The sequence below is a fragment of the Drosophila gunungcola genome, unplaced genomic scaffold, assembly GCF_025200985.1.
Source record: "Drosophila gunungcola strain Sukarami unplaced genomic scaffold, Dgunungcola_SK_2 000080F, whole genome shotgun sequence".
NCBI classification, from domain to species: domain Eukaryota; kingdom Metazoa; phylum Arthropoda; class Insecta; order Diptera; family Drosophilidae; genus Drosophila; species Drosophila gunungcola.
Genome location: NW_026453242.1, coordinates 321,724 through 346,566, shown reverse-complemented (window position 1 = coordinate 346,566; position 24,843 = coordinate 321,724). Strand labels below are relative to the sequence as shown.

The 24,843-nt window shown below is 32.8% G+C and overlaps 2 protein-coding genes across 10 annotated transcripts; one reads left to right on the top strand and one right to left on the bottom strand.

The window, feature by feature from the left end:
* Nucleotides 1-804: 804 nt before the first annotated feature.
* Nucleotides 805-16,631, bottom strand: LOC128264816 (glutamate receptor ionotropic, kainate 2). 8 transcript variants are annotated; one of them, XM_053000497.1, is made up of 15 exons: nucleotides 12,605-12,828; nucleotides 12,420-12,552; nucleotides 11,944-12,357; nucleotides 11,094-11,260; nucleotides 10,041-10,094; nucleotides 8,968-9,132; nucleotides 8,751-8,909; nucleotides 7,896-8,099; nucleotides 6,582-6,785; nucleotides 6,402-6,506; nucleotides 6,024-6,281; nucleotides 5,418-5,912; nucleotides 2,119-2,316; nucleotides 1,175-1,565; nucleotides 805-1,119 (listed from the first exon to the last, which is right to left on the bottom strand). In XM_053000497.1, exons 1-15 carry the CDS (start codon nucleotides 12,632-12,634, stop codon nucleotides 842-844), a joined length of 3,255 nt encoding a protein of 1,084 aa, XP_052856457.1. In that variant the 5' UTR covers nucleotides 12,635-12,828; the 3' UTR covers nucleotides 805-841. The 8 variants fall into 8 exon arrangements, with proteins under 8 accessions (XP_052856457.1, XP_052856458.1, XP_052856459.1 ...); XM_053000498.1 differs by lacking the exon at nucleotides 6,024-6,281; XM_053000499.1 differs by lacking the exon at nucleotides 5,418-5,912 and having other exon boundaries at nucleotides 12,605-12,823.
* LOC128264819 (calsyntenin-1) lies at nucleotides 15,590-24,843 on the top strand. Of its 2 annotated transcripts, XM_053000508.1 has the most exons (12): nucleotides 15,590-15,743; nucleotides 18,033-18,196; nucleotides 18,335-18,477; nucleotides 18,530-19,030; nucleotides 19,090-19,197; nucleotides 20,690-21,733; nucleotides 21,797-21,851; nucleotides 22,371-22,925; nucleotides 22,997-23,080; nucleotides 23,173-23,303; nucleotides 23,864-23,987; nucleotides 24,050-24,843. In XM_053000508.1, exons 2-12 carry the CDS (start codon nucleotides 18,082-18,084, stop codon nucleotides 24,115-24,117), a joined length of 2,928 nt encoding a protein of 975 aa, XP_052856468.1. In that variant the 5' UTR covers nucleotides 15,590-15,743; nucleotides 18,033-18,081; the 3' UTR covers nucleotides 24,118-24,843. The 2 variants fall into 2 exon arrangements, with proteins under 2 accessions (XP_052856468.1, XP_052856467.1); XM_053000507.1 differs by having other exon boundaries at nucleotides 20,690-21,851.

Genomic DNA, 24,843 nt, shown 5'->3' with positions numbered 1-24,843 from the left:
ATGTTCCGGGCGAGTGATTTTTAATCGCGTTTATTTTAAATGCGGGATTTAGCCTTATGGTGCTTGGTGCGGTGAAAGTGACATACTAAAATTTTTTTAAGTGGAGTTCCTGAGCTTGGGTTGGTAAAATATTACACTTTTTTAACACACTTTATTATTTGAACAAAAGTTATCCAAAAACTACTTTGTTTTGGTATATTTAAAAACACAAAAAGTTTTCTACACCGTTTCTCAATTTCAACAAATTTTAAGGACTTGTTTTAGATTTCTGGAATAATTTTTTTTGTGTTGGGCAGGGCGTTATAAAAAAAATTTGTTGTACGACTCTGTTGTCACTCTGAAATAAAAAACGCCTGTGTAGGCAAAATACCTGGATGAAGCGGTCCGAAAGGAAATTCTTAAAAAGTGTATTTATTTAGTCGAATGCTTAATCATTTTTCGTTACAAAATTTGATACCAGATATTTTATATGTTGAAGATACGATACGTCGTTTGACATAGAAAATTAAAAACAAGGAACAAAAGTTGTTACTTCTCCAAGTTTTTTTTTTTTTTTTAAATTTTTTTGGACATATGAATGGTTTAATAGTTCGGAATTACGCTTTTAGTTTGATTAAAATCGAGAAACGATATTATATAGTGATAAACATCATAGCTTCAATGGTTTTTAATAGGTACTCATATAATTCGAAATTTAGATGTGTAATTTTTGCAATAGCTGCAAGGGCATATCAACTTCAGCTTGCGGAAGTTTTCTTCCTTTCTTGTTACTCTGGATTTTAACTTTTGGAATAACAAAAAACATTTATTTTTCCTATTATTTTTATTAATGCGTATCAGTTTAATTAAAATAATTATAATGTACGCCCACATTTGGCACACTCATATTGTTCGGGACGTATGTTTGTCCAGGAGAGCATTTTAAGCAGTTCCGTTTTCGTGGTCTATGCTTTGATTTTGAACCATGGCAGTGCATTGCAAAACGAAGCTCCTGAGCCATTTCTGAGCACAGTGATTGATTTTCGGTATTCAAATTTTTTCTGGAGTTCCAGCAAAACTCGAATATGGCTACAACAACAGCAAGTGCAAGTCCACAGAGAAGAACAACAAATACGCCACCTTAAATTGAACGTATAACTTAATTTTATATTCAAATCTTATGAAAAAATCGTACCAATATTTTCTACTCCAAGTGCATTGGCTTTTGACTCCTTGCTTTTATCATCTCTGTTGCAAACGTCGCCCGTATTCTTCCACCATTTATCATATAATATTTGAATAATGCCTTTTTCTTGTAGCTCCAAAATGGCAAGTGAAATTTTATCTCTCCAAGGAGAACCCTTAGGTGTCGCGATACCGTAGCCCTTAGAATCCAGCAAGCCTCCAATTTGAGTTAGATTGCAATCACGTTGAACAGCATAGTCCAGCATGGTAGATTCCATTAAAAATGCGTAACTTCCTTCCATTACTCGTTTAATTCCATCTTCGTATGTCTTAACGAAAACAGCGGCTTTACGATTTTCCATATACCGCCACATTTTTTGATATATACCAATTTTAGAGTCCTAAAATCAAAATAACACGTTTTAGTAATATTCCTTTTTTTCGTTATTCTATAAAGTTTAAATATTCCTGATCAGCATCACTAAGAGAGTCGATTTAGCCATGTCCGTCTGTTCGCCTGTCCGTCAGTCCGTCAGCCCGTTTCTACGCAAATTAGTGCCTCAGTTTTAAAGCTATCTGCGTAAAACTTTCCCGAAAGTTTTCTTTCTATTGCAGGTAAACGTAACGAACCGGGTCGGACGACTATAGCATGTAGCTCCCATACAAACAACCAAAAAAATAATTTTAAAAAAATTATAATTTTGCTATACGACAGAAGGATGGACAGACGGACATGGCTAGATCGACTCTCCTAGTGATGCTGATCAAGAATATATATACTTTATGGGGTCGGAAATGTCTCCTTCACTGCGTTGCAAACTTCTGACTGAAATTATAATACCCTCTGCAAGGGTATAAAAAGGAATACATTTACTTAATTTCTATTTTTGTACAATAAATACAAATAAGTTTGTGTCAATAAGATCTTAAATATTTTAATTTAACTATATTCACCCTAAAAAATGTCATTGTAGATCCACCTTCCAAAGTTCCATATGATATTTCGGTTTGCTCTGCCAAGTCAGAAGCGCTTTCTATAGGTGATATCATCCGTTCGACAGTTAAAAAAGCAGCTAAGTTGGCAGTGTACGATGATATAATTATTAGGCAAAAAAAGAACCAGCATCCACCAACAATACGCGTTGAGGTAGCCTAAAAAGAAAAATATATTTTTAGCTTCAAAACAATTCATAAGTACAACCAATTATCGTACCCTATATAACTATCTTAAGTTGTAAATATATATATGGGATTTACTTATAATTTTATTTATTTGATCACTTTTAATTTAGTAAAAATGAAAACAGTTGCGTTTTAAACAAAATTGTCTAGTGATTGAAGTTAATCGACATTTAAGTCACCGTCGTCGTTTGCCTCGTTTTAGAACCGTCGTCTTTGGCCTTTAGCTTTCAATTCACTTGCTCGTCCCTTGGCGCGGGCTCTCGTCGTCACTCGTCGTCACTCGTCGTCACTCGTCGTCTCTCGTCGTCACTCATCGTCGCTCGTTTTCGTTCTCGAATTCTTCTTATGACTTCCTGATTTCTCTTTGAATTGCAAACTCTTTAAATCTTATATTCTGTGCTGCTGCTGATATACACTCGTTGCTGCTGATATACACACATTCCCACATTCGACCACCCACCGTATTCGTCTCTAATGCCTAGTTGTCGGAATCGTCTGAAATATTGTTGTTGGTAGGCCACGGCTTCATATACTCTGCACAACTTGAAGATCATATGAATTATTCGACTTTACTTTTGTGATTTGGTATGGACCCAAAAACTTTGGTTTGCGCTCTTTTGATAGCAACCACGTCGCCTTGCTTGTATACAGTTGCTTTTTTGCGCCGTAGATTGTATGATTTCTTGTTTCCGTTTTGCAGTTTTAAGATGTGTAACTTCGACTTTTTGCGCAGATCGTCACGTCCATCTCTAAAAGATTCTAATGTTTCCTTCTCAAGCAATTCGAATGGAGTGGTATCGATACTTCTGGTGAACGTAGAATTTATGGCCTGCTGGACTCTACCGACGTGTTAAAACCATTTCATCGGATTGTCAACACTGACTTTGGCCAAAACTGAGATGATTATAGCGTTCAACCGTTCTACTTGGCCATTGGCTGTTGGTAATCCTCGCAGTATTTCAGGAACTCTTGACCCTCTATCAGAAACGATAAGTGAGGGGTTGGGGTTGCCAAACATCGTGCTTTGCTGTCGCAGTTTTACTATGATGTCTTTTGCTGAGTTTTACTTGGTGGGGTATAACCAACAAAACTTTTTAAAGGAGTCGATAATGGCTCAAACGTGCTTATAGTCTTTGCTCGTGTGCCATCACCCAACAGCTGATCCTTTTGCTTAGTGTGTAAAAATTTGGAAAAATCTGCCTATAAGATAGACTCGAAACTTAGAAACGGGTTCTACAACGGCAAGAACTTCTAGTTCATATCTAGGGTTTTCTCTTTGCGCCGGAGTTGTTTTTCTGCTCATAAAATAAACAGGGTGCAGATGGCCATCTTTAGGAGACTTTTGCATCAGGAGAAGCGTCCGTGTGAGCTTCTGCTTCGTACTCTTGGTTAAAGATTCTTAAAATTGGACTTTCTGTTAAAATTTTCTTCAAGGTATCGATAGCAGCTTGCTCATGTATTCCTATTTCGATTTTTGAATTCTTCTTGGTCAAATCTGAGAGAGGTTTAGCTATCCTGGAATAATTTGGTATGAACCTACGAAAGTAGCCTAAGAATCTTTGAAGTAGCTTCTTAGACTGAGGATTTTGAAACTTAAGAACTAACTAAATTACATATTTTTAAAGATGCAAGTTAATGCAATATTGAATAAAAAGTCAAAAATCTAGTGAAAAGAGATAAATACTTAGCTGATCGAAATGCTTCTGAAGTCATTAAAATTGATTAAAATGTCATTTAAAAAATATAATTTAGAGAGATTTCTTACTTATTTCCAAATTATCTACAAAAACTTTAAAAAATCAAGAATTTTTTGGCAATGGTATACTTTGCTTAAGAATTATGTACTTTTGGGTACCCTCCGGAAACGAAGTGATTCCTTTAAAAATAAGTTCTTTGATCCATGAACTACCAAAATCACCCGCCGATTTCGTACGGTTTTGCTTTAGTTTTCGAGAATCGCTGTTTTAAGTGTGAACTTAATTTGAAGAAGACGCAGTTTTAGAAGTGTACTGCAGCACACAGGTGGATTCAATGCCATCACGACTGAATACCAAGGGTTACCATAAAAAATACAACAAATATTTTTCATACTTATATGTCATTAATAGCCTGATTCAATTGACGCAATAAAACGCATTTAGCCTTAGTCGCACTAATTTACTCAGGGATTCTCATATGGCTCATTCGCCAAAAATGTTTTTAGAAAAAATACTGGAAAATACCGATATCTAACGATATTTTGTTAAACATCTGGTCTTTATTTGCAATGATGATGACGCAAAAAAGGAAACCAATCTTCGGCAAGCCGAAGTTTATAGACGCTTGCAGCTTTTGCCAAAATTAAATATTCTTTAAAATATCTGAACTTCGATTTATTTGCGTGTATGTTTAGGAACATCGTTTTCCGATTTTAATAACATTAAAAGCGTAATTCTGTTAAACTGTCAAATTATTAACAAATCAAAAACAATTATAAAAAAAATTACAAAATACAAAAGTTACACTTCTAAAACAAACTCTTTTTATTTTTTTTTGTTTCCATGGGAGCTATAATCGTCTGATTTTGATGAAATTTAATTTAATTTAGCTTGCCGAAGTTTGCTACCTTTCTTGTCTTTGTTTTTTATTAGCCCAAAGAATTGCTCGTATGATATTAACGGTGTTTATTTATTAAATTAGATGTATTATTTTATTCTTATCCATTAAAAGTTACAGACGCGTTTAAAAGTACAGACGAATACATTCCTAAATGGGCTCTGCATCAATCAAGCTGTGATGCTTTTAATTTTATTCAAGTCGGAAAACTATATTCATATAGCTACCATAGAAACGATCGAATAATTAGCTTAAAATCATAATAGCTAAAATTTTTTATAACATATACGCATATAATTCAAAGTTTAGATGTCTTAAATAATTTTTAATTTTTGCAATAGCTGCAAAGGTTTATAAGCCCCGGCTTGCCGAAGTTTGTTTCTTTACTTTTTTTTTATACCAATAAGATTTTTACACAGCTATCAATATTTTCACACTTTTTCCGCTTATTTAATAGAATATATTGTTGATCGTACCCTAGGATATAAATCAGAACCTTGTTGCATAAGCGCGCCAATGGCAAACCAAAAACTATTTTTTAAAGTGAAATTGTTTTGTATTCGAACTAAATCCACTGTATTATCATCCGATGCATCTTCATTAACATCATTAGAAGGTGGAAAGGGTAAATCATGTCCACATAAAGAATCATCGTGTTCAATATAATTATTGGATTTGCTTATTTTGTGGTCTGTGTTTAAATATACTTCTTCATCATGTTCTGATATTCTTTTTCTGTGTATTAATTCCAACTGTTCATCAAAGCAATTTTCTTTTTGTATTTCGCGCAAAATATGGTCACAAGCCATTGAACAAGGTGGCTTTGAATTAACCCATTCGATCGGTGATAATCGAGCGACAATCCAAATGCAAATTGATACAAAAATATATCCGAATGCTATATAAAACCAAATTTCAATAGCAAGTGGTGATAAGAACGCGAAAAATTTCGTTTGAGCTCGATCTGAAATCTGAAATACAACAAAAATCAATCAAATCTTTTGATAATAACAAAAATAACATACATACGAATAAATAAACCTTAAATTAATGACTCTTTAAATGCTTGTGATTATGTATACCTTGGGATTAAGTCCAGATCCTTGGCGTAAGAATGTTCCTGTTATAAACCAAAAACTGTTCGATACGGAAAACTGATTTTCCACTATATCCGTTTCCTTGTAGCATGGATGAGGGTTTTTCCACTCATATGGAGAAAATCGAGCCATCACAAATAGTGCGAAGGATACTAATATATAAGCAGCTAGCACATAAAGCCATATCTCGATTGCCAAAGGGTTCATAAAGGAGAACAGTCGTGTGGGCTGACTTGTCGGAACCTATTAAATTTGGCCACATATGTGAAGGGATTTTTTAAATTTATATCTACAGTTCAACAAATTGCGCAACACATAGAAAAATGAAGTAAATACAAATATTATGCAAAATACAAGGTTTACCTTAAATAAGATTCCAATGCCCAAATTCATAAAGGGTTTGGTAAAATCAATAACACTCTCCCGCGCGTAGTTAATTGTCATTGAGGCTACAGCAAGATCAGCACGCTAAGAAGTTTTTTTTTTTTTGTGATAATAAAATATATTTGTGACTTTTATTAATGTTGAAGTATTTTAACTTGCCCTTTCCATTAGTTCTTGCACAATTCCATTCCATGAATTAGTTTCTGGTATGTAAACACCGTACATATTATCGGGAACTAATTCAATTTTGTATTGAAATCCAACTTGTTGAGCGATCGCTTTAAGAAGATCAATACAAAATCCTTCAAATCGAATATTTCCTGTAAGATTTGCATCGTCTTTGACCATTACATATGGGCGCTCCTAAAAAATTACGGATGACGGTTAAGAAATCAAACAATGGTACAGCTTTCAGAAAACAAACCAATTTTATATACATATATAAACAAGACAGAAAGCAAACTTCGGCTTGCAGCTGTTGCAAAAATTAAACATTCTTTAAAGCATCTAAATTTCGATTTATTTGAGTATATGTTTAAAAAAATTTTAAGTAATGATATCGTTTTCCAAATTGAATAAAATTAAATTAAGCGTAATTCAGAATTAATAGCCTATAACTATATCCAAAAGAAAAAAGAAAACAAGAAAGGAAGCAACCTTCAGCAAGACGAAGACCTTGCAGCTATTGCAAAAATTAAATATTATTGAAAACATTAAAATTATGATTTACTTGCGTATATGTCTAAAAGCATTTATAATTTGCAGCTCAATTATTCGATAGTTCCTATGGTAGCTATACGATATCTTTTTCCGATTTTAAAAGAATTGAAAGCGAATTTCTAAACTGTCAAATTACTAATAAGTCAAAAAAAAACTTGAAAAAAAATTACAAAAGAAAATAGGTACGTTTTGAAAAAATTATTTTTTGTTTAATATTTTTGTTGTTTCTATGGGAGCTATATGTTATTTTCGTCCGATTTTGATGCAATTTTAGCCGTTCTGAAATATTTAACCATTACTATTTGTTGAAGAACTAAAAAAAAAAAAAAAAAATAGCAAAGTTATAATTTTTTTTATCAGACGGACAGACGGACATGGCTAGATCGACTATCTTAGGACTCTCTCCGATGCTGATCAAGAATATATTTACTATATAGGGTCGAAAAAGTCTCCTTCGTTGCTGAAATTATAATACCCTCTGCAAGGGTATAAAGAAATTATATAAAACAAAAATATCGTTAAAACTCTACACACAGAAGACGCAGTTTCAAAATGCATAAAGAGTCGTTCGATTAAGTCCGCTCAGATTTATTACTACCTTCAATGGAGTGAAGACTTTTGGGAAAGATTCATACAGATAGCTTTAAAACTGACAGACAAGTTTGTGTACAAGCGGACATGGTTAGATCGACTTCCCTAGTGATGCTGATTGTTTTAGCACTTGCTATATAAATAAACAATTTTTAAACTAACCTCTCTTGTCATGACGACCAACGTTATATTTGCTATGTTCGAATCATAAAAAGCCGTTGGGTCAGATATGTTAACACCACCGTCGGGCTGCCAGTATCCAACTTTTTGTATATTTTCTTGCTTCAATTTCAGAATGTCAAGTTTAAACTTGTTTCGGCGACCTTCCACAAAATTAACATTCCCAGTCAAGCCGTCTGTAATGGCCTGAAATGCAAAATAAATTTTTATTGTAAATATTTTAAACACTATATATATTTATATACTAACATATGTATGTAAGTAGTGTTGCTTATCACTTAAAAAGGTGATTTCTTACCTTACCAAAGCACTATAGGGCCACCGACCACATTTTTTGGCCAAAACCAATTTTTTAAAAGTCGTTAAATATATTTTTTTTAATCGCGATGGATAGGAATAACCCTATCTTAAATGTTGCAAACACATAATTTTAATAGAGAGCATAACTGTTAAGCTATCAGCTGTTAAAGTCAGCTGTTGGTGCAAGTCGAAGCGAGTTCCAAATTTAACACTAAAAAATAATTAAAGAAACCAATTCAAGTGCAATTTTTTGGCATGCAGTCCAACAATAGCGGTTTGTAATATGTGTTTGTAAACGTGAGTTGTAGATATTGATTGTGGTGTTCCTGTAATGTTGTGAAAGGTTTAAGCCCAAAAAAACTAAAAGTTTGTAGTGATTTGTTATTTTTAAATACGACAAGTCCAGCTGATTGACAGTAGGACCGTAAGAACAAAACTTCGGTCACACTAGTCAGAATTAACTCTTTACGCTGGCGTAACTGTTCGTCGATTTGAATACTAGGCTTTAATAGTAAAAAATCCCATAAGGTTACTTACTGAATTTATATGGTTATACAACGAAATTCCGTCATCCCAGGTTCTGTCGGAGGTGCAGGAGAGGTTTTTAATAGAAAAATTTGGACGATTATCTAAACTTAAAAAGTGTAATCCATACGCGAACGCGTATACTGAATCAAACATTAAAGCAGATTCTGTCTAAAAAAATGCGAAAAATTAAAACGTTTTGTTTCTGAAATATTCATTATCCCTTTACCTGTATGTAAGGGACTCCATTTACATTTTCCAATCCATTGTGTTGAAGTTTTTGCATTTGGTCTATAACTTCAAGATATCTTTTGCTATCGACATCAACCAATCGAAACGCTGTTATGTTTACGCTGTTGTATCTGAAATCCTCTAAGTCATACGTTTCCAAGTCCTGATAACAAAATTATTTTATTATTACTTAAGGCGAAAGCAAAAGACTAATAAAGCTTCGGCAAGCCGAATATTTTATACCCTTGCATCTATAACTTAAAATGAATATCCTATATGAATCCGAAATTGTGAAATAATAATATATATTGAGTATATGGCATGTTTAAAAATAACGAAATAAGAATTTTTTCACAACTTTTCGCATTAAAATTATCCGAATCGGTTCGTTCAGTTTAATAGCCTACCGACAAAAAAATAAAACTTTTGTGAAAGTTTAATCCAAATTTATAGCTTTAGACTAGTTTATAAACCCTTAAAGCCATAACAAACATAAATTTAAAATGGTAATTCTTTTTCCCGTTCTTGCTATTGGTATTAATAATAATGTCAGTCAGCGCAAAAAATAATAAAAACTTTCCCAAAGTTGTATTTCTATTACAGGAAGTACAAAAGTCGGAACGAGCCGGGTCGGACGACTATATCATACAGCTCCCATGGAAACAATAAAAATATTAAAAAAAAATTGTTTTTTAAATTTAACTTTTTTATTTTGTAATTTTTTTTAAAAATCCTTTTTGATTAATTAATAATTTGACAGTTCAAAATTACGCTTTTAATTGTATTAAAATCGAAAAACAATATCATGTAGCTGTCATAGGAACTATCAAATAATTGAGCTGCAAATCATCACAGCTTCAAGTAAATCATAATTTTAATGTTTTCAAGAACTTCGGATTGCCGAAGTGTGCTTCCTTTCTTGTTTTTTTAAAATCGCGTTGACAAATATTTAGTATAAGAAAATTCTGTTCGTCTTACAACTAATTTGACCCACTCAGATTATTACATAAAACTAAACTTAAGTATACAATAATTTAATTTTAAAACACATTAATGTTTTTGAGTACTTACAAATGTTGTAAACATATAGTGGTATCGGTGATCATTCATTTGCAGTTGTAAAATCTAAAAAAGTTTAAACAAAATTGGGTTTTGGTATTACGATATATTATTATGTAGGTTTATAAGCTTAAATGACACAATCACAAAAAAATAGTAAAAATGTCCTTTTTTTATTGGTGAACATAAAAACACTAATCGAAAAAATCCAGAATTTATATGATTAATTTGGGTTCATTCGCACGATAATCCTATAAATAAGATTAAAAGCATCAAGATTTGTCTAAATGGTTTGAGAAAGCAACCTTTGGTCAGCCAAAGCTTAAGTACCCTTGCAGCTATTACAAAGATTTATTTTTTGCTAAAATGTCGTTGTCTGATTTTAAAAAAAAAGTATAGTAAGCCTAAATTTATAAGTATAAATTTAAAAACAACAAAATTCGAATCTTTTATACCTATTTTTGATTGATCTACGACTTGTAATGGAAACAGGCTTTTGGGAAAGTTTTATCAAGGTAAAAATGTCTACACCGACGACTGTCCTAGCGAAGCTGATATTTAAAGGGTCGGATATGTCTCCTTCATTGCGATGCAAACTTTAACCTGATACTGTTATACCCTCTGCGAGGATATAAAAACAATTAAACCTAAACAAAAATACCAAAAAAAAAAACAGTTTAAGCGGCAAACTCTCAGTTATCTCTCTAAGATAACGCATTAGGTTTAATGCAGGTTTTTAATTTTGTTGTTTGTTATATCTCTAAGAATTTTAGTACACTTTGAGCAAATAAAAATTCTCATGGAACTGCTTTCTTAACTTAAGCAGAAAAGAAATATGATTTTTGAACACTGCACACAAATTAAGATTTTTTAATGTGACTGTGAGACTTTTTGTTTGCAAACAGCTTACTTCAATTGGTTCACCAATCTTAAAGATAAAATAAAACAAAAGAGTAAAAAACGTGATTTTTTTAAATGAAAATAAACGTGAACGCCACAGCCGATAGAGCTGGTAAGTGAGAAAAAATGTACCAAAAATCATTTTAAATCAAAAAATCATCTTACGGATCTAAAAAAAGTTTTTATGTGTAATGGATTTGTGTCCACTATTATTTTGTAAATTTCCTTTTGGCGGATTGCCCGCAAAACTTGACGATAGGACTCCGGACTGGCTTGCCTTATATACATTTCCGCTTTCGTCTCAGTTGATGAGTGCATTAAATTAAAAAGTCCTAAAAAAGAAGTGTAACAAAATGTGAGCAAGAAAATGTATATTTAATGACGAGATTAAATCAATTAAATGTCGTGTGACGTGCAAGAAAGTACCTTTTCTTCGGAAAAAAATGTAATTGATTCACTAGACCCTTTTTTGGCTTCCATTATTCCGATGAATTATGATGTATCGAAGTAAATTTAAAACAATTGAAAAACAGCACAGTTGTTTTTTTCATATAATTCTCCGATAAGTTATCTTTCTGTTGCAGGTAGTAATAAGTCGGAACAAGCCGGATCGGACGACTATAGCTTATAGATACCGTAGGAACAATCGGAAAAACAATTGAAACAAGAAAACAAGTAAACTTCGATCGTTATAGCTACATGAAATCGTTTGAAATTATTTTTTTTGGTAAGTTTCATGCAGATTGCCTTAAAACTGAGAGACTAGTTTTCGTAGAAACGGACGGACATAGTAACAATCGGAGAAAAAAAATGAAAAAAAATTATAAATTTGCTGTTTTTAAATATTTTTTTTTAGTTTTTCGACATATGGTAGTGGTTAAAGAATTCAGAATTACGGTTTAAATTTCATAACAACCGGACGACTTTATTGTATATAATTTGCAAATCGTAAAAATACCAAATCTTCAAGTAAAAGCATTAAGTATTTGTGTATCGCTGGTTAAATGATATTTACCATAGTCTTCTTCATAAATAATGGCAACCTTTGTCCAGTTCAAGTAGACCATTATATCTCTATAGGCTAGAGTTAAGAGAGTGTGTGATGGATACAAGTTGATGGAAAATTCTTTGGAATTATATTCAAGATCAATTCGAACTTCAATGTGGGGTATATCATAAGCTTCGCAAATAGATTGTACATGGCCAGCAAGAAGGGTGTCTGTTGGGCCGAATATGGCTTGTACTCCTGCTTCCAACTGCCGGCAAACCTTTTTGGTGGTGCGAAACGAGTCATCTCGAGGAACATACTCAATATCGTACACAAGTTGTGTATTGGGAAGAAGAGTTTTTTCCTTGTTAATGCGGTAAATCGCGTATTTAAATGCGGATTCGATACTGCTTTCACGCTCATCTTCGGTAAATATAGCACCTATTAAAATGCAGTGTGTTAAGTTCAAGTCGGAGTAATTTCATTTTTCACTTAAAGCTTACCTACGCGTATTACGGGGGGCAACGCATTCACAATTATGACTATTGAAAATATTATGTATGAGAGACATACTCTGTTAAGGGTATATCGATCTATTATGTTTTCCCTTATTATGGTTTCCCTTTTTTTTCGTATCTAATAAGCATACAAATAAAAAATGGAATAAAAGGGCCGAAATCTGCCTTACCATTATTTGGTATGGTATATATTGGTACATTACATTCCGACACCCTTATTTTAGCAATTATAAAGTGTAGACACAAATGTTGTTGTTAAACACATGAAATGTAAACATTTAAAAGTAATTCTATGAACTTTTTCAAAGAATCATTAATAGCACTTCTTGGCTTCATAAAGCTTAAAGCTCTATAAGCTTTTACGGGGTTGATTTTGGTGCGTTTTCGTATTCGTGTTGGTTTTCAAATAAAAGTTGTTATCGAGCTGATATTTAAACAAATTTCATACTTTAACTTTTGCCATTATGAGAAGTCTTTTAATTTTTTGCCTGACTCTAATTTTTGTTTATTTATTATGCCAAAGAAAAACAGGTGACTCGACTTATCCGGGAGGAAATCACTTGGCTTAGAATGCGAACTAGTAATTTTGGATTTTTAGATTAACAATTGTTTATTCACATGACTAGATATAAGCAGAGCGAACAGGTGAACAACTTTATTTGTAAAATAAAGTAGAAAAACAATTAATAACAGTGTTGTAACATTGCTAACTAAATCATTAATAATTTAAAAATGGATGACCTACAACTTGCGCGAAAAACACTCATATTCATGGGGAAATCCACCAGAAATTAATGGATCGGGTGATCACCACAGGCCATCATAGGTCAAAATCAGTGGATAAATCATTAGCAGAGGAAGAACTTTCAATGCTAAAATTGTATTTAGTTTTCCGTTTATATCCATTATGTTGGCGGAAACTTGGCCAACATCAGTGGATAAATCATTAGCAGAGAAAGAAATTTCCATGTGCGAATGCTAAAATTGTATTTAGTTTTCCGTTTATATCCGGCAACTTGGATTTTTTTCTTCTTCTTCTTATTAGGTTTGTTTACTTGTAGTAAGCCGTTAAGCTATTTTCGTCCAAGTTGGCAAACGCCTTGGTCGCATTATGGATGTCCTGGTGAACATTAAAGAGTTGAGTAAACTCACGCATATTCATTATTTTTAATAAATTTCTTTTGGATTTGCTAAAATCCTGCCATAGGAAGTAACATAACAATAAAATATACGAAAATAAATCAAAATTAAAATGCTTTCAAGAATATTTCATTTTTGCAATAACTGCAAGGGTATATGAACTTCGGCTTGCCTAATTTTGCTTCCTTTCTTGTTTTCCCTTAAATATCTAATGAACGTAATGTTACTGAAAAGATATTTTATAAGATTACTAAAAAGTAATGCTATTAAATAAATATTTCATTCATTGACGGATTCATTGAAGCTCAGAGAGACAAAGACAACTATATGAAATAAATATTTCATTCAATGACGGATTCATTGAAGCTCAGAGACAAAGACAACTATATGAAAACTGCTTGAGATTTTGTTGGTAATAAGTTCACGGTCACACTGCCTTTTTAAGGTTAAATTCAAACTATTCAGTTGTTACCTTTAAATGGTAATAAATAATTTGTATACATTTAAGTCTCGTTTTATTATTCCGTTTTGTCGTCAACTCCAACGAATGAGCAATATTGTACTGGTATTTTATCGAATGGTTTTTTTTTTAACCAAATTCCGTTTCCAATTACAAATAGACAAAAACTCCTCCAGAAAGGAAACGGACTTTGATGAACTAATTTATGCGATAGTTATCCGATGTTTCTGCGGTGCAGCCCTCTGAAGTCCATCCCTGAAAAAACCGTTAAGATTTTTGAAAAAAGTGAAACTCCGGTTTCCACAGAGCACATCCACCTTTCACCTTTCGATTTCAGCTGATCTTACAGCTGTAGCTCATCAAAACATAAACAATGATGATTGAGCCACAGCTGTTCAGATCAGCTGAAATCGTAAGGTGGAAGGTTGATGTGCTCTGTGGAAATCGCTGTTTCACATTAGTTGAAAATTCCAACCGTTTCCAACGGATGGACTGTGTGGAAAGAGGGCATTAGTGAACTTTTTAAATGTGCCTGATTCCATTGGCGCATTAGCATCTAGCTAAAGTTACTCCGTCATGTGAGTGGCACGAATCCAAAAAAAATTAATTAAAACTAATGAATATTAGTGAGTTTACTTAACTCTTCAATGCTCAGCTGATGCTCTTGTTTGACGGGTTTGCAAAGGAGACCACCCCCGTTTATAAAGAGGCCAAGGATCCCCGTATATGCGGGAGTTATTTTATGCCAGAGATCCAGCAGTAATGCATTGGGTTTCTGCGAGCAGAACTTGCAGCGTGCGCTCTAGTTTTTAGTCATTTTTATACAAAATAGATTTAATATTCGAAAGAAATCAAAAATTGTGCCATCTTACATATATAAACCAGCTGTTGTAGTGGTGGCACAAACAAAATATCGTCATACATCGCTATTTTCCGGTATTTTTTCTAGGCGAATGATTATTTACCGCATTTATTTTAAATGCGACATTTTGCCTTTTGGGATTTCCTAAATGCGTTTCAATGCGCCAATGGAATTCGGCTATTAAAAAATTAAAAATCTGAGATTTTTAGGCTGCTATCGGCAAAGTGCCATTTGCAGATGTTAGCAAAGACAACAGGGTCATAAAATAAAATTTTCTCCGTTTTCTTTTTCCGTTTGAAATAAAAATATAAAAAAAATTATATAATTATAATATATATAATTATAAATATTAATTATATTAATTAATTAATATTAAAATATTAATTTTGGCTTATATAAATAAACATTAAATCCAAACAGAAATATCGACAAAAACAAAGTGAATAGAAATTAATTAATGTCAATTATGTCTTATGAAAAAATAGTGGTGAATTTTAAATATATTTGATACCTGCCTTCTCTTCTAATTAAAAAAAACACATTATTGAAAATAATTGTATTATTTTAATACGACTTTCTAATATTTTCCTTTATTTATTCGATTAATTATTATTAAATACTTGGGAAGTCATTTAAAGAGCAGTCCGCAAACAAAAAAGTGCTAAACGCTTCCAGCTTGACTGCGTAGCCCTGAGAATGTTGGTATTTTTTAGTCCGATTTAGGCAAAAATCTTTTCTACACACGTATCTCAAAATGTCGGATAAACATTACCAGGATAGAAAGAACTTTAATTAAACTTAAAATAGCGTTTCTATACGTTACAATAATCCTTTTTACTGTGAAGAAGTAAGAAACAAAGTAAAGAAACTTACTATTGATTTTTCCTGACTTGCTAGTGTCAACAACGAATATATTTGATTGACTTAAAAAACATAATCTGGGAATTGTATAATTGTTTTTACAGCATCTTTTAGATTGTGTATCGAACAAAGCGCTTTATAAAAATCGGTATTGCACTTCATAAACAAAAGAAACGAATACTGATTAAATCCATTGCAGAATGTGTATCTCATGGATACAAACACATTAATCCTATACTATTTACATACGTACATATGTATTTTGTATGTACACACTGAAGATTTTTACAAACATATGTATGTGTATGTACAAAATCATATCCAAACATTCAGTTTAACTAAAATTGTAAAACGATCAAAGTTTAACGACTTGTACAGGACACTATAAGCATTTCACTCTAAAATGAAATTATACTTCTTGCACTTGCAAAGGGTATTATAATTTAAGTCAGAAGTTATAAAAACATTTCCAACCGCAAAAAGCTTAATTGTGAATGTGTATTTTTGTTCTTGATCAGCAATAACCAATAACGATCTAGTCGATCATTTTTGTACGTAAATAAGTCATTCAGTTTAGAAACATATTTCACACATCATCCAAAACTTTAACGGCCTACACAGGAACTCCAATTCGAACTTTTTTAAGTTCTACGAACCATTTGTACTTCTTTATAGTAATAAGTTGCTCCTGATTAAAAGTATTATACAAACTTATGTACCATCTGTTAAGGGTTACGCGCTCTAGCTAAAAATATGAAAATCCGAAGATTGACGACATGATTATGTATGTAGCCCATTGAATTGGAGTTACCTAATTTTATTTGCTGACAAACTCTCTTAATACACCACCGCATTATAAAAAAGTCTAAATGACTTTGGAATATGACGTCAAAATCCAAATTCCTGATTTCACACAATTTCTCCAATCTTAAATAGCCTCTAATAAATATAACTTCAATGAAATTAATTCAATTTCTCCTGTAATCTAAAGTCCTCTGTGTATTGTAAATTGTTTTAACAGTATTTTAACAGTATAAACAGTATATTAGTTAATTTTTTTTATAGAATTAAAAACAAAAATTTTGGGTATTGCTCAGGAGCACTCAATTATGGAAACGTACAATTGGTTTGTGGAACTTTTTAGGTGTGTCAATCAAAAAATAAAAAACTAACATACCTTAACCGAATGGATATTTCGCTCAAAATTTGGAAAACCGTTCAATAAATTTACATTTTTGATCAATGCAGTCTTGGTTTATTAATAGGGTACTCTGGTCTGATCCTTAAAAGATTTTTTAAAATTCGAGTTATTTTAGGAGATTTAGCGGATTCTGTGTCGTGGCGTCCGAGCAATTAGAATTATTTCCTAAACTTTAAACGCGTTTTTCTCGAAACTTATTTTTTGTTGGTGGTTGACATGATATTTCAAGTTTTACTGAACCGATTCCTTTGAAATTTTGTATATATTTAGTTTATACAACTCTCGGACTTCAAACAATTTTGATTATAAGTATTTTTAAAATATTTGAAAGGTCACTACAAGGGTTGAAATTATGTCAACGAAGACGCTTTGATTTTTTGAAGACCCCACTTTACTGACCCGTTTCCTGTCGAATTTTTGGTTAATTTTTTCATTTTTTTTTCTTAAAAAGTTAATTAAAATCATTTAAAAAACGGATACTAGAAATGTTTTTCGTTTGTTTTTATCTTACCTGAAAAAATGCGCAAAATGCAGCCTCTAGACCAGAGAACCTTTTTAAGAGCCGTTCCAATGCGCTGATTTCGCCTGAAGCGTCTCCAGACATAATCGATATCCAAAATTTTAAGTCATGATTAGAAAACAACTGTAAAAAATAAAAAATTTACAACTAATATTACCCAAATTAGGCTCTCATGAAGTAGTGGGAGTCCATATACTATCAGCAATGTTGGGGTTACCTAGATAATTATACCTAGAGACAAACTTAAACTTACTTGGGTTAAAAATTGTGTCTACCGTTATCCTTACACAGTTATTAGAGTTATAAGTTTCAGAGTTCTCGACGTTCATACGGACGGACAAACAAACATGGCTAGGTCGACCCGGCTATTGATCCTGATCAAGAATATACATATATACTTTATAGGGTTAATTTGTGTGTGCCGACTGCGGTTTGATACTGTTCGTGTCGCGCTGCTGCTGCTCTTCCGAGTTGAGCTTAACCTATACTCCCGAGATAGGCCTTTGCCCACGACCACTGTTTTAAACTCTTATAAAAACAAATTTATTTTGCAGGAAAAATATAATATTTGGCTCCAGTTTTTGAAGAGTTTCATCGTTAACCATGATTGTACAAAACCAACTAGGTTGCATTTACCTTATGGTAATGTTGTTTTCAATGCTGGCTGCCGGAGTTGTAACATCAAGTGAAAATGAGGACGAATATTTAACACAAAAAGGTATTGTATGCTTCTTATTTTATAATAACCACGCACACATAATATAGTTTAAAGTTACATTACATTTTATTATTGGGAAACAAACAGGCCGTGATTTTTTTTCTGAACTTAATACTGTGATATTTTTTAATTTTTCAGACATAATATTAGAAAAGTCATATCATGGGTTGATTCGTGAAAATGAAACTCTGGTGGAAATAACTCCTTTGATTAAGGTGGATGAGGAGAAAATTTGTAACTTTCATATTCTCAAAAAGCCATATCATGAGATTCCGTTTGAGGTAAGTTTTGGCTGTGATTTACTCTTTAAACTAAACGCTATTTATATTTTAGATTGAATTGTCTAATAACCTAGGCATTTTAAAAGCACGCCGGACATTAAATTGCGAAAAACGAAAGAGCTATCACTTCGAAATCGTTGCTATATACTGCGATGGAACACCTTCAAATACAGCAAATGTTCATATTACTGTGATCGACATAAATGAGTATGCCCCAACATTTTTGGAACCGTCTTACGTAACTGAAGTAGACGAGGGTCGACTTTATAACGAGATCTTAAGAGTCGAAGCTTCCGACAAGGACTGCACTCCCCTTTTTGGCGATGTTTGCAAATATGAGATACTGAATAATGATGAACCCTTTTCAATAGATAACGAAGGTTCAATCAAAAACACTGAACCACTTTCCCATAAGGCATCACATAACCACATCCTATCCGTCGTTGCATATGATTGTGCAATGAAAGAATCTGCCGCTATAATGGTTAGCATCAAAGTGCGTCGCGTGTGTGAAACGAAGTTTTTAGGCATGCCAGAACGCATTGATTATACCGTATGTACCATTGACGTAATAATAATAACACAAATATGTTAATATAATCATTTTTTTAGTCCGGTAGCACTGAAAGCGTACAATTGTTTCCCAATGCCCACCTGGATTTGTGTGATATTTCTTGCAAGAATGGAGGCCTGGCTATTCATGCATCCATAGCGCTAAAGGTAAGCCCTTTATAAATATAGGGGTTTTGGTGGAAACATTTATTAAGGAAGAGTTCTTTCATTGGTTTAACTTATTTAAATTGCCCTTGCTGGGTAACCCGAGTATTCCTAATTGCAAAGCGCTGTAGCTCATAAATCGAAACTTTGAAACGTTTAGGGGCAAACGTGGCCACTTTAGTAACACAATGCAATCAAAATTGTAATTTTTTAAAAAGCCTTAATAAAAACAAACGAGATAGGAAGATAATTTTACCAACCCGTAGATTATTTACATTTGCCATTTTTGAAAACTTAGAATATCAATGGGGTTATGACACTACATTGCTTGACTGTGCGAGCAGGACTGACATTTCCAATGAGCAATAAATTAAATAATTAGCATAACCGATACCAAAATACTTGCCTGGTTTCGGTATAAAAACACCGTTCGATAATATACTAAATGAGCAAAAAACTGCGAACATTTACACGTTAAAATTAACGGCAGAAAACATTTTAGCTACAAAGTTTGAATTTAACGTTTAAAAGCAACGTGTAAAAGCTCTTTCTGAGGTTCACAGAATTCGTCAATAAATGGAGCAATTATATAGTGTACGGAAATGCGGTAATTGTCTATGAAAATAAATGCGCATTAGTCTAAATGCGTTTTTATGCGATAATGGAATCAGTCTATAACTTTTGAAGCAACTTCATATAAAAAAAATTAATTAATTAAAAAAGTACAACTTAAATTGTTGTCGAACGTGTAAAATTTTCGTTAGGGATTTGTTTTTACTTGCAGCATTTTTGAATAAACATAATATATTTTTGATTTTCTTCTTTTTTTCAATGGTAAGTATTGTGAAAAAAATCCTCTAGAAGAAAAGCATTTGCAGGATCTGACATAATAAATGGTTAAGACGTTTTACGACTTATGTATTTTTAAGGAACACTTTTTTACAGAACCGGTTCGAATGTTTCGGTGTCGGTAACGGTTATTCTGGTTGCATTATATTCACGTTTCGGTTCCGGTTAGGCAAAAACATATTATATCGGTTTCGGTTACGGTAACGGTTTTGGTTCAGATTTAACGGTTAAGGAAAACGGTTAAGAAACCGGTTACCCTGTTACGAAGTCGATCTAGCCATGTCAGTGTTTCCGTTTGTCTGGCCGATTCAACGCCTGATCATAAACATTATTTTTCAATTGATTTGAATGTACTTCGATGCTTAGTAATGTTTTCTTATTTCAGAAATACGGTTTTAAAATCGGAAAACAATGTCATACAGCTGCCATTGGAACAATCGAATACTTTATTGATTCACTGTTATTAAACATAAAGGCAACCAAAGTATTATTATTAGTATTTTTTATAGAATACTTATAAACTTTTTTTTTTGTATGAAATGTCCTATCTACGTATTGTATCATCTTTTCCCATAGTTAGCCTTTAAATCTTGTCTCTTGTGCAGTAAATTATTTATTAAGCTTTTTTTTAAATATACATTTTCAGACAAAACACATTTCATTTGGATGCGACCGGGACATAACAAATTGCACTTCAAGCCAAAAAATGAAGGACCTTTTACCGCATGGTGCAGAGTGGACTAAAGAATTAAGTTATGACGAAGGTTCGGAACCTATATTTCATTTTGATGGTTCCACTGGAGTAGTGGTTCCTAACACTGTTATTGATCACTACGATTTTTCAACACGTGCCTTTAGCATTCTTACAATGTTTCGGCATAGCAGTCAAGGTGTGGCTAATAAACATGTTAAGGAGCATATTGTTTGCAGTGCTGACGACCACAAAATGAATCGCCACCATATGGCATTGTTTGTTCGCAATTGTCGACTTATTTTCTTGCTAAGAAAAAATTTTAACGAAGGGGATTTAAATATATTTAGTCCTGCTGAATGGCGTTGGAAAATACCTGAGGTTTGCGACAACGAATGGCATCATTATGTTTTGAACGTAGAAGACACGGCAAAGGTTAGCTTATTTATTGACGGCGTTCGTTTTGAGAACTCCATTGAGGATCATCATAGCAACCCGGAGGTAATTGACGATTGGCCCTTACACGCTGCCCATGGAGTTAATACCTCGTTAGCTATTGGTGCTTGTTATCAAAGTTTGGAAAATAGATTGAAACATGGCTTTAATGGTGACATTTCTGAGGTTAAAGTCGCCCTCAATGGTATTTTGACTAATGAAGATATTAAATGTGGAACCACCTGTGCTGAGCACTTATTATCACCTAAGCCAATAAAGAACAAAAATTCCGACTCTTTAAACGTCCAGATTCAGGCAAACATTCAAATGAGCGAAATCTATATTGAAGGCCAAACAAAACATGATGTTGAACAGTTGATGCGCAAAATTCAGTACATCAATATTAAACATAACCCCACAGTAGGACGACGTAACATTGAAGTGCGAACAACTCTGACTTGTGGAAATGAAAGTTCACTTCGCTTGCCGCCAATTGAGACTTATATTATGGTTAACGAACCGATCGCTCCACTCGGCATAGATAATGGTGTGGGTTCGGCGTCGGTAAATGAAAATATGAATGCATCTTTAGAAGTTAATATTAAAAAATTCAAACCAATATTGCAGCTTGAGACTTCTGACCAAGACCCACAAATGGATTCCACCAAAATATCAATATCAGGTACGTAAAGTGCAAATAAATTAAGCATATCCCGATTCTGAAACCATGTGTTTCAAAACCGTTTGCGAGCTCAGTTTAAAAGTAAAAAACTTATTAAGCTTATCCAATCGTCTTTTAAAATGTGTACACAGATTACATATGAAAACGCTGATCGGTCGTCTATATCCCATAGCTTTTATATTATGTCCTATAGCTTTCATTTATATGCCTTACGGCCTGTATGGTTCTGTGCGGATTATTCACTCAGAGTTAAAGCTATTTACGTAAAACTCTTCGAATCTATTTATTCGGGTACACTTATGGGCGATAGGACGTCTAAGTCCTACATCTGCAATAGGAACCATAATTTTGAATTTGCTGAATTATGGACTTTCGTGTTCTTAGCTATATCGCGGAACCCTTAGCTGATGGAACATATGTTTCTATGTGTCTTTTTCTTAGGAGCACGAAATAATAATACATACCTTATATATTATATACGATTTAAATGTTTCTTACACTATAATCATTTGTTTCCAGGAACTTCAAATATGTTGGTCTCGTATCAAGAGATTAAATTGGGCGTACACATACTGGACAAAATTTACATCGATTCGCTTTCCAAGAATAGTGGAAAAGACGAAAGGAAAAATCATTTGGACTCCTGTAGCGTTGTTGTGTTTCCCTCTTTGAACCCGGATCATGAAGACATTCAAATAGATGGTGACGAGTCATTATCATCTACCATGGATATTAAGACAAATATAAATAAAGATGGAGTTGAAATGATAGGAAAGGACACCATTCAAAACTATTTGAATGTGTTGCGGTCTCTTGTCTACAGTAATAAAAAGCCGGCATACTATTTGAATCGAGTATTTAAGCTTTCTTGTGCTCAGCTTAGCTCTCAGTACAAAAGCGCGGAATATACACTCACACTTACTGTGTTGCATCCTAAACAGACATTGTTTAAGTCTGCAAATCTACCAACTTCGTCGGCTTTATCTAACGGAAATGCTCTTGGCAATACCAACACTGAAACAACTTATCACCAAAAAAGTGGTTCGATAAGTGACAATGACAATCAGGCAACTGGTGGGTGTTCGCTACAGACGTGATATGTACGTGTACAAAATTTATTTAATGTTAATAATCTTTTTCTTCAGATTCTAAGATATATTCATATTCTTTGCTGCACACAAATGATGTGCAGGAACCGAAATCTCACATTCATTCTTTCGTACACAGAGGTAAATTTAAAATTGCTAATGGAATATAGAAAACCCCCATATAATTATATTTCAAACTGATAATTTTAAATTAATTTCGAAAATATTTTTAGCTGAAGGATCACACCTTACAATGCTTATTATTCTTGTAAGTGTTTTTTTGGCCGTTTTGCTTTGTGGCGTTTCGATTGCACGTTTGAAAAACAACCAAAAATATAGCGAGCGCCACCAACCATGTCCAAAAGTAAGTATAACATATATATTCACACAAAACAATAACTACAATAATTACAACGTTGAAGCAAGAAAAAAAGTATTAAAAAACTTGGGCTATAATATCAAAATTCGCAAAGCATAGTATAAATAAATGAGAGACTTATGGCCGGTTTCTTTTATTTTTTTGTTGCCTCAAGGGTTTACGTTAGAGCTTATATTAACAGGTAAACGGACTCCATGTTAGGCTTTTTCGGCTTCAAAAATGACAGTTGATTAAAAATTCAATAAATCCAAAATTGTATAAATTTAAGCAAACGTGTCTAAAGTTATGCGTTTTTTAATTAAGACGGATCAAAATGTAACAAAACAAATGGTGAATACAGGATGTTGTATTTAGCTCCTCTACCGAAATAAATTGTTGTTTCTCATTTCAAAATGAAAGGGGAGCACCCTATTAAAAAAGATTAACCAATTTTGGGCAAAGTCTATAAAATTTGTATCTAGCTTGCGAATTCGAAGTTTGTTATGTTATAATACAACTAACAAAAACATAACTAACGGATAAAGTTTTTTTTTTTTAATTTTTAGATTGTTGATGATGGCTTAGTCTGGGATGATTCAGCTTTGACTATAACTATAAATCCAATGCAAACAGATGGTGCATCTGAAGATAGTTCAGAATCAGAAAATTCTGACTCTGAAGACGAAGAAGGTACAGTAACTTGTTTTATTTTGTTGTTTCTATGTTGTGTAATGTTGGTTCTTTTTTATCAGCTTTAAAGGACGGATTCGCTCACATCAATCAACTTGAATGGGATAACACCAATATTTTTCAACAGTGAATTACATATTGTATTAAATTATTTCTTAAAACTGGAACTAAAATATGTAAATGTGCTTTTAAAATATAAACTACTAAATCAACAATTATCCGAAAGTTAAATCAGTTCAAATGAGAGTCTGCATATATGCATGCACACAACATTGTAAGGACCCGCATTTATACATGATTTTTCCACAAATGTTTATGTTGCAATTGTACGAATGTAAAAACTAAGTCAGTGGCCGTGCGCAATACACCATATGTATGTACATGTACTATTAGCGCGAACACAAATTATAGTTAAGGTATAGTACAATTATTATATAACCAGCGTCGCTAGATCCCTAATAAAAGCATATACGCATACAAATATATATATATAAAAATTTATATATATAAGACCTATTTAATTTATTGTTTGTCAACCCTCATTTAAGAATGTAACATGCACTTGTCTAACAATCTTCAACCGCATTCTTTCGCTAATGCATAGAAGGAGGTTTCTCCGTCCCCATAATTTAAGCTTAATATTTAATTACTGAGTATTCCAAATGGAATCGAAATAGCCAAATCAATTGAGTTATTTATTAAAAATGAATTTGTTATGGATTTATTATTTTACAACTTTAAAGCTTAGATTAAGAAACATATCGAAAAGTGTAAGAATTTTATTTTTTAAATCGACCATACAAGCTCTAAATTTGTGAACAAATGTACAATTAAATACATATGTTTTATTTGTTTA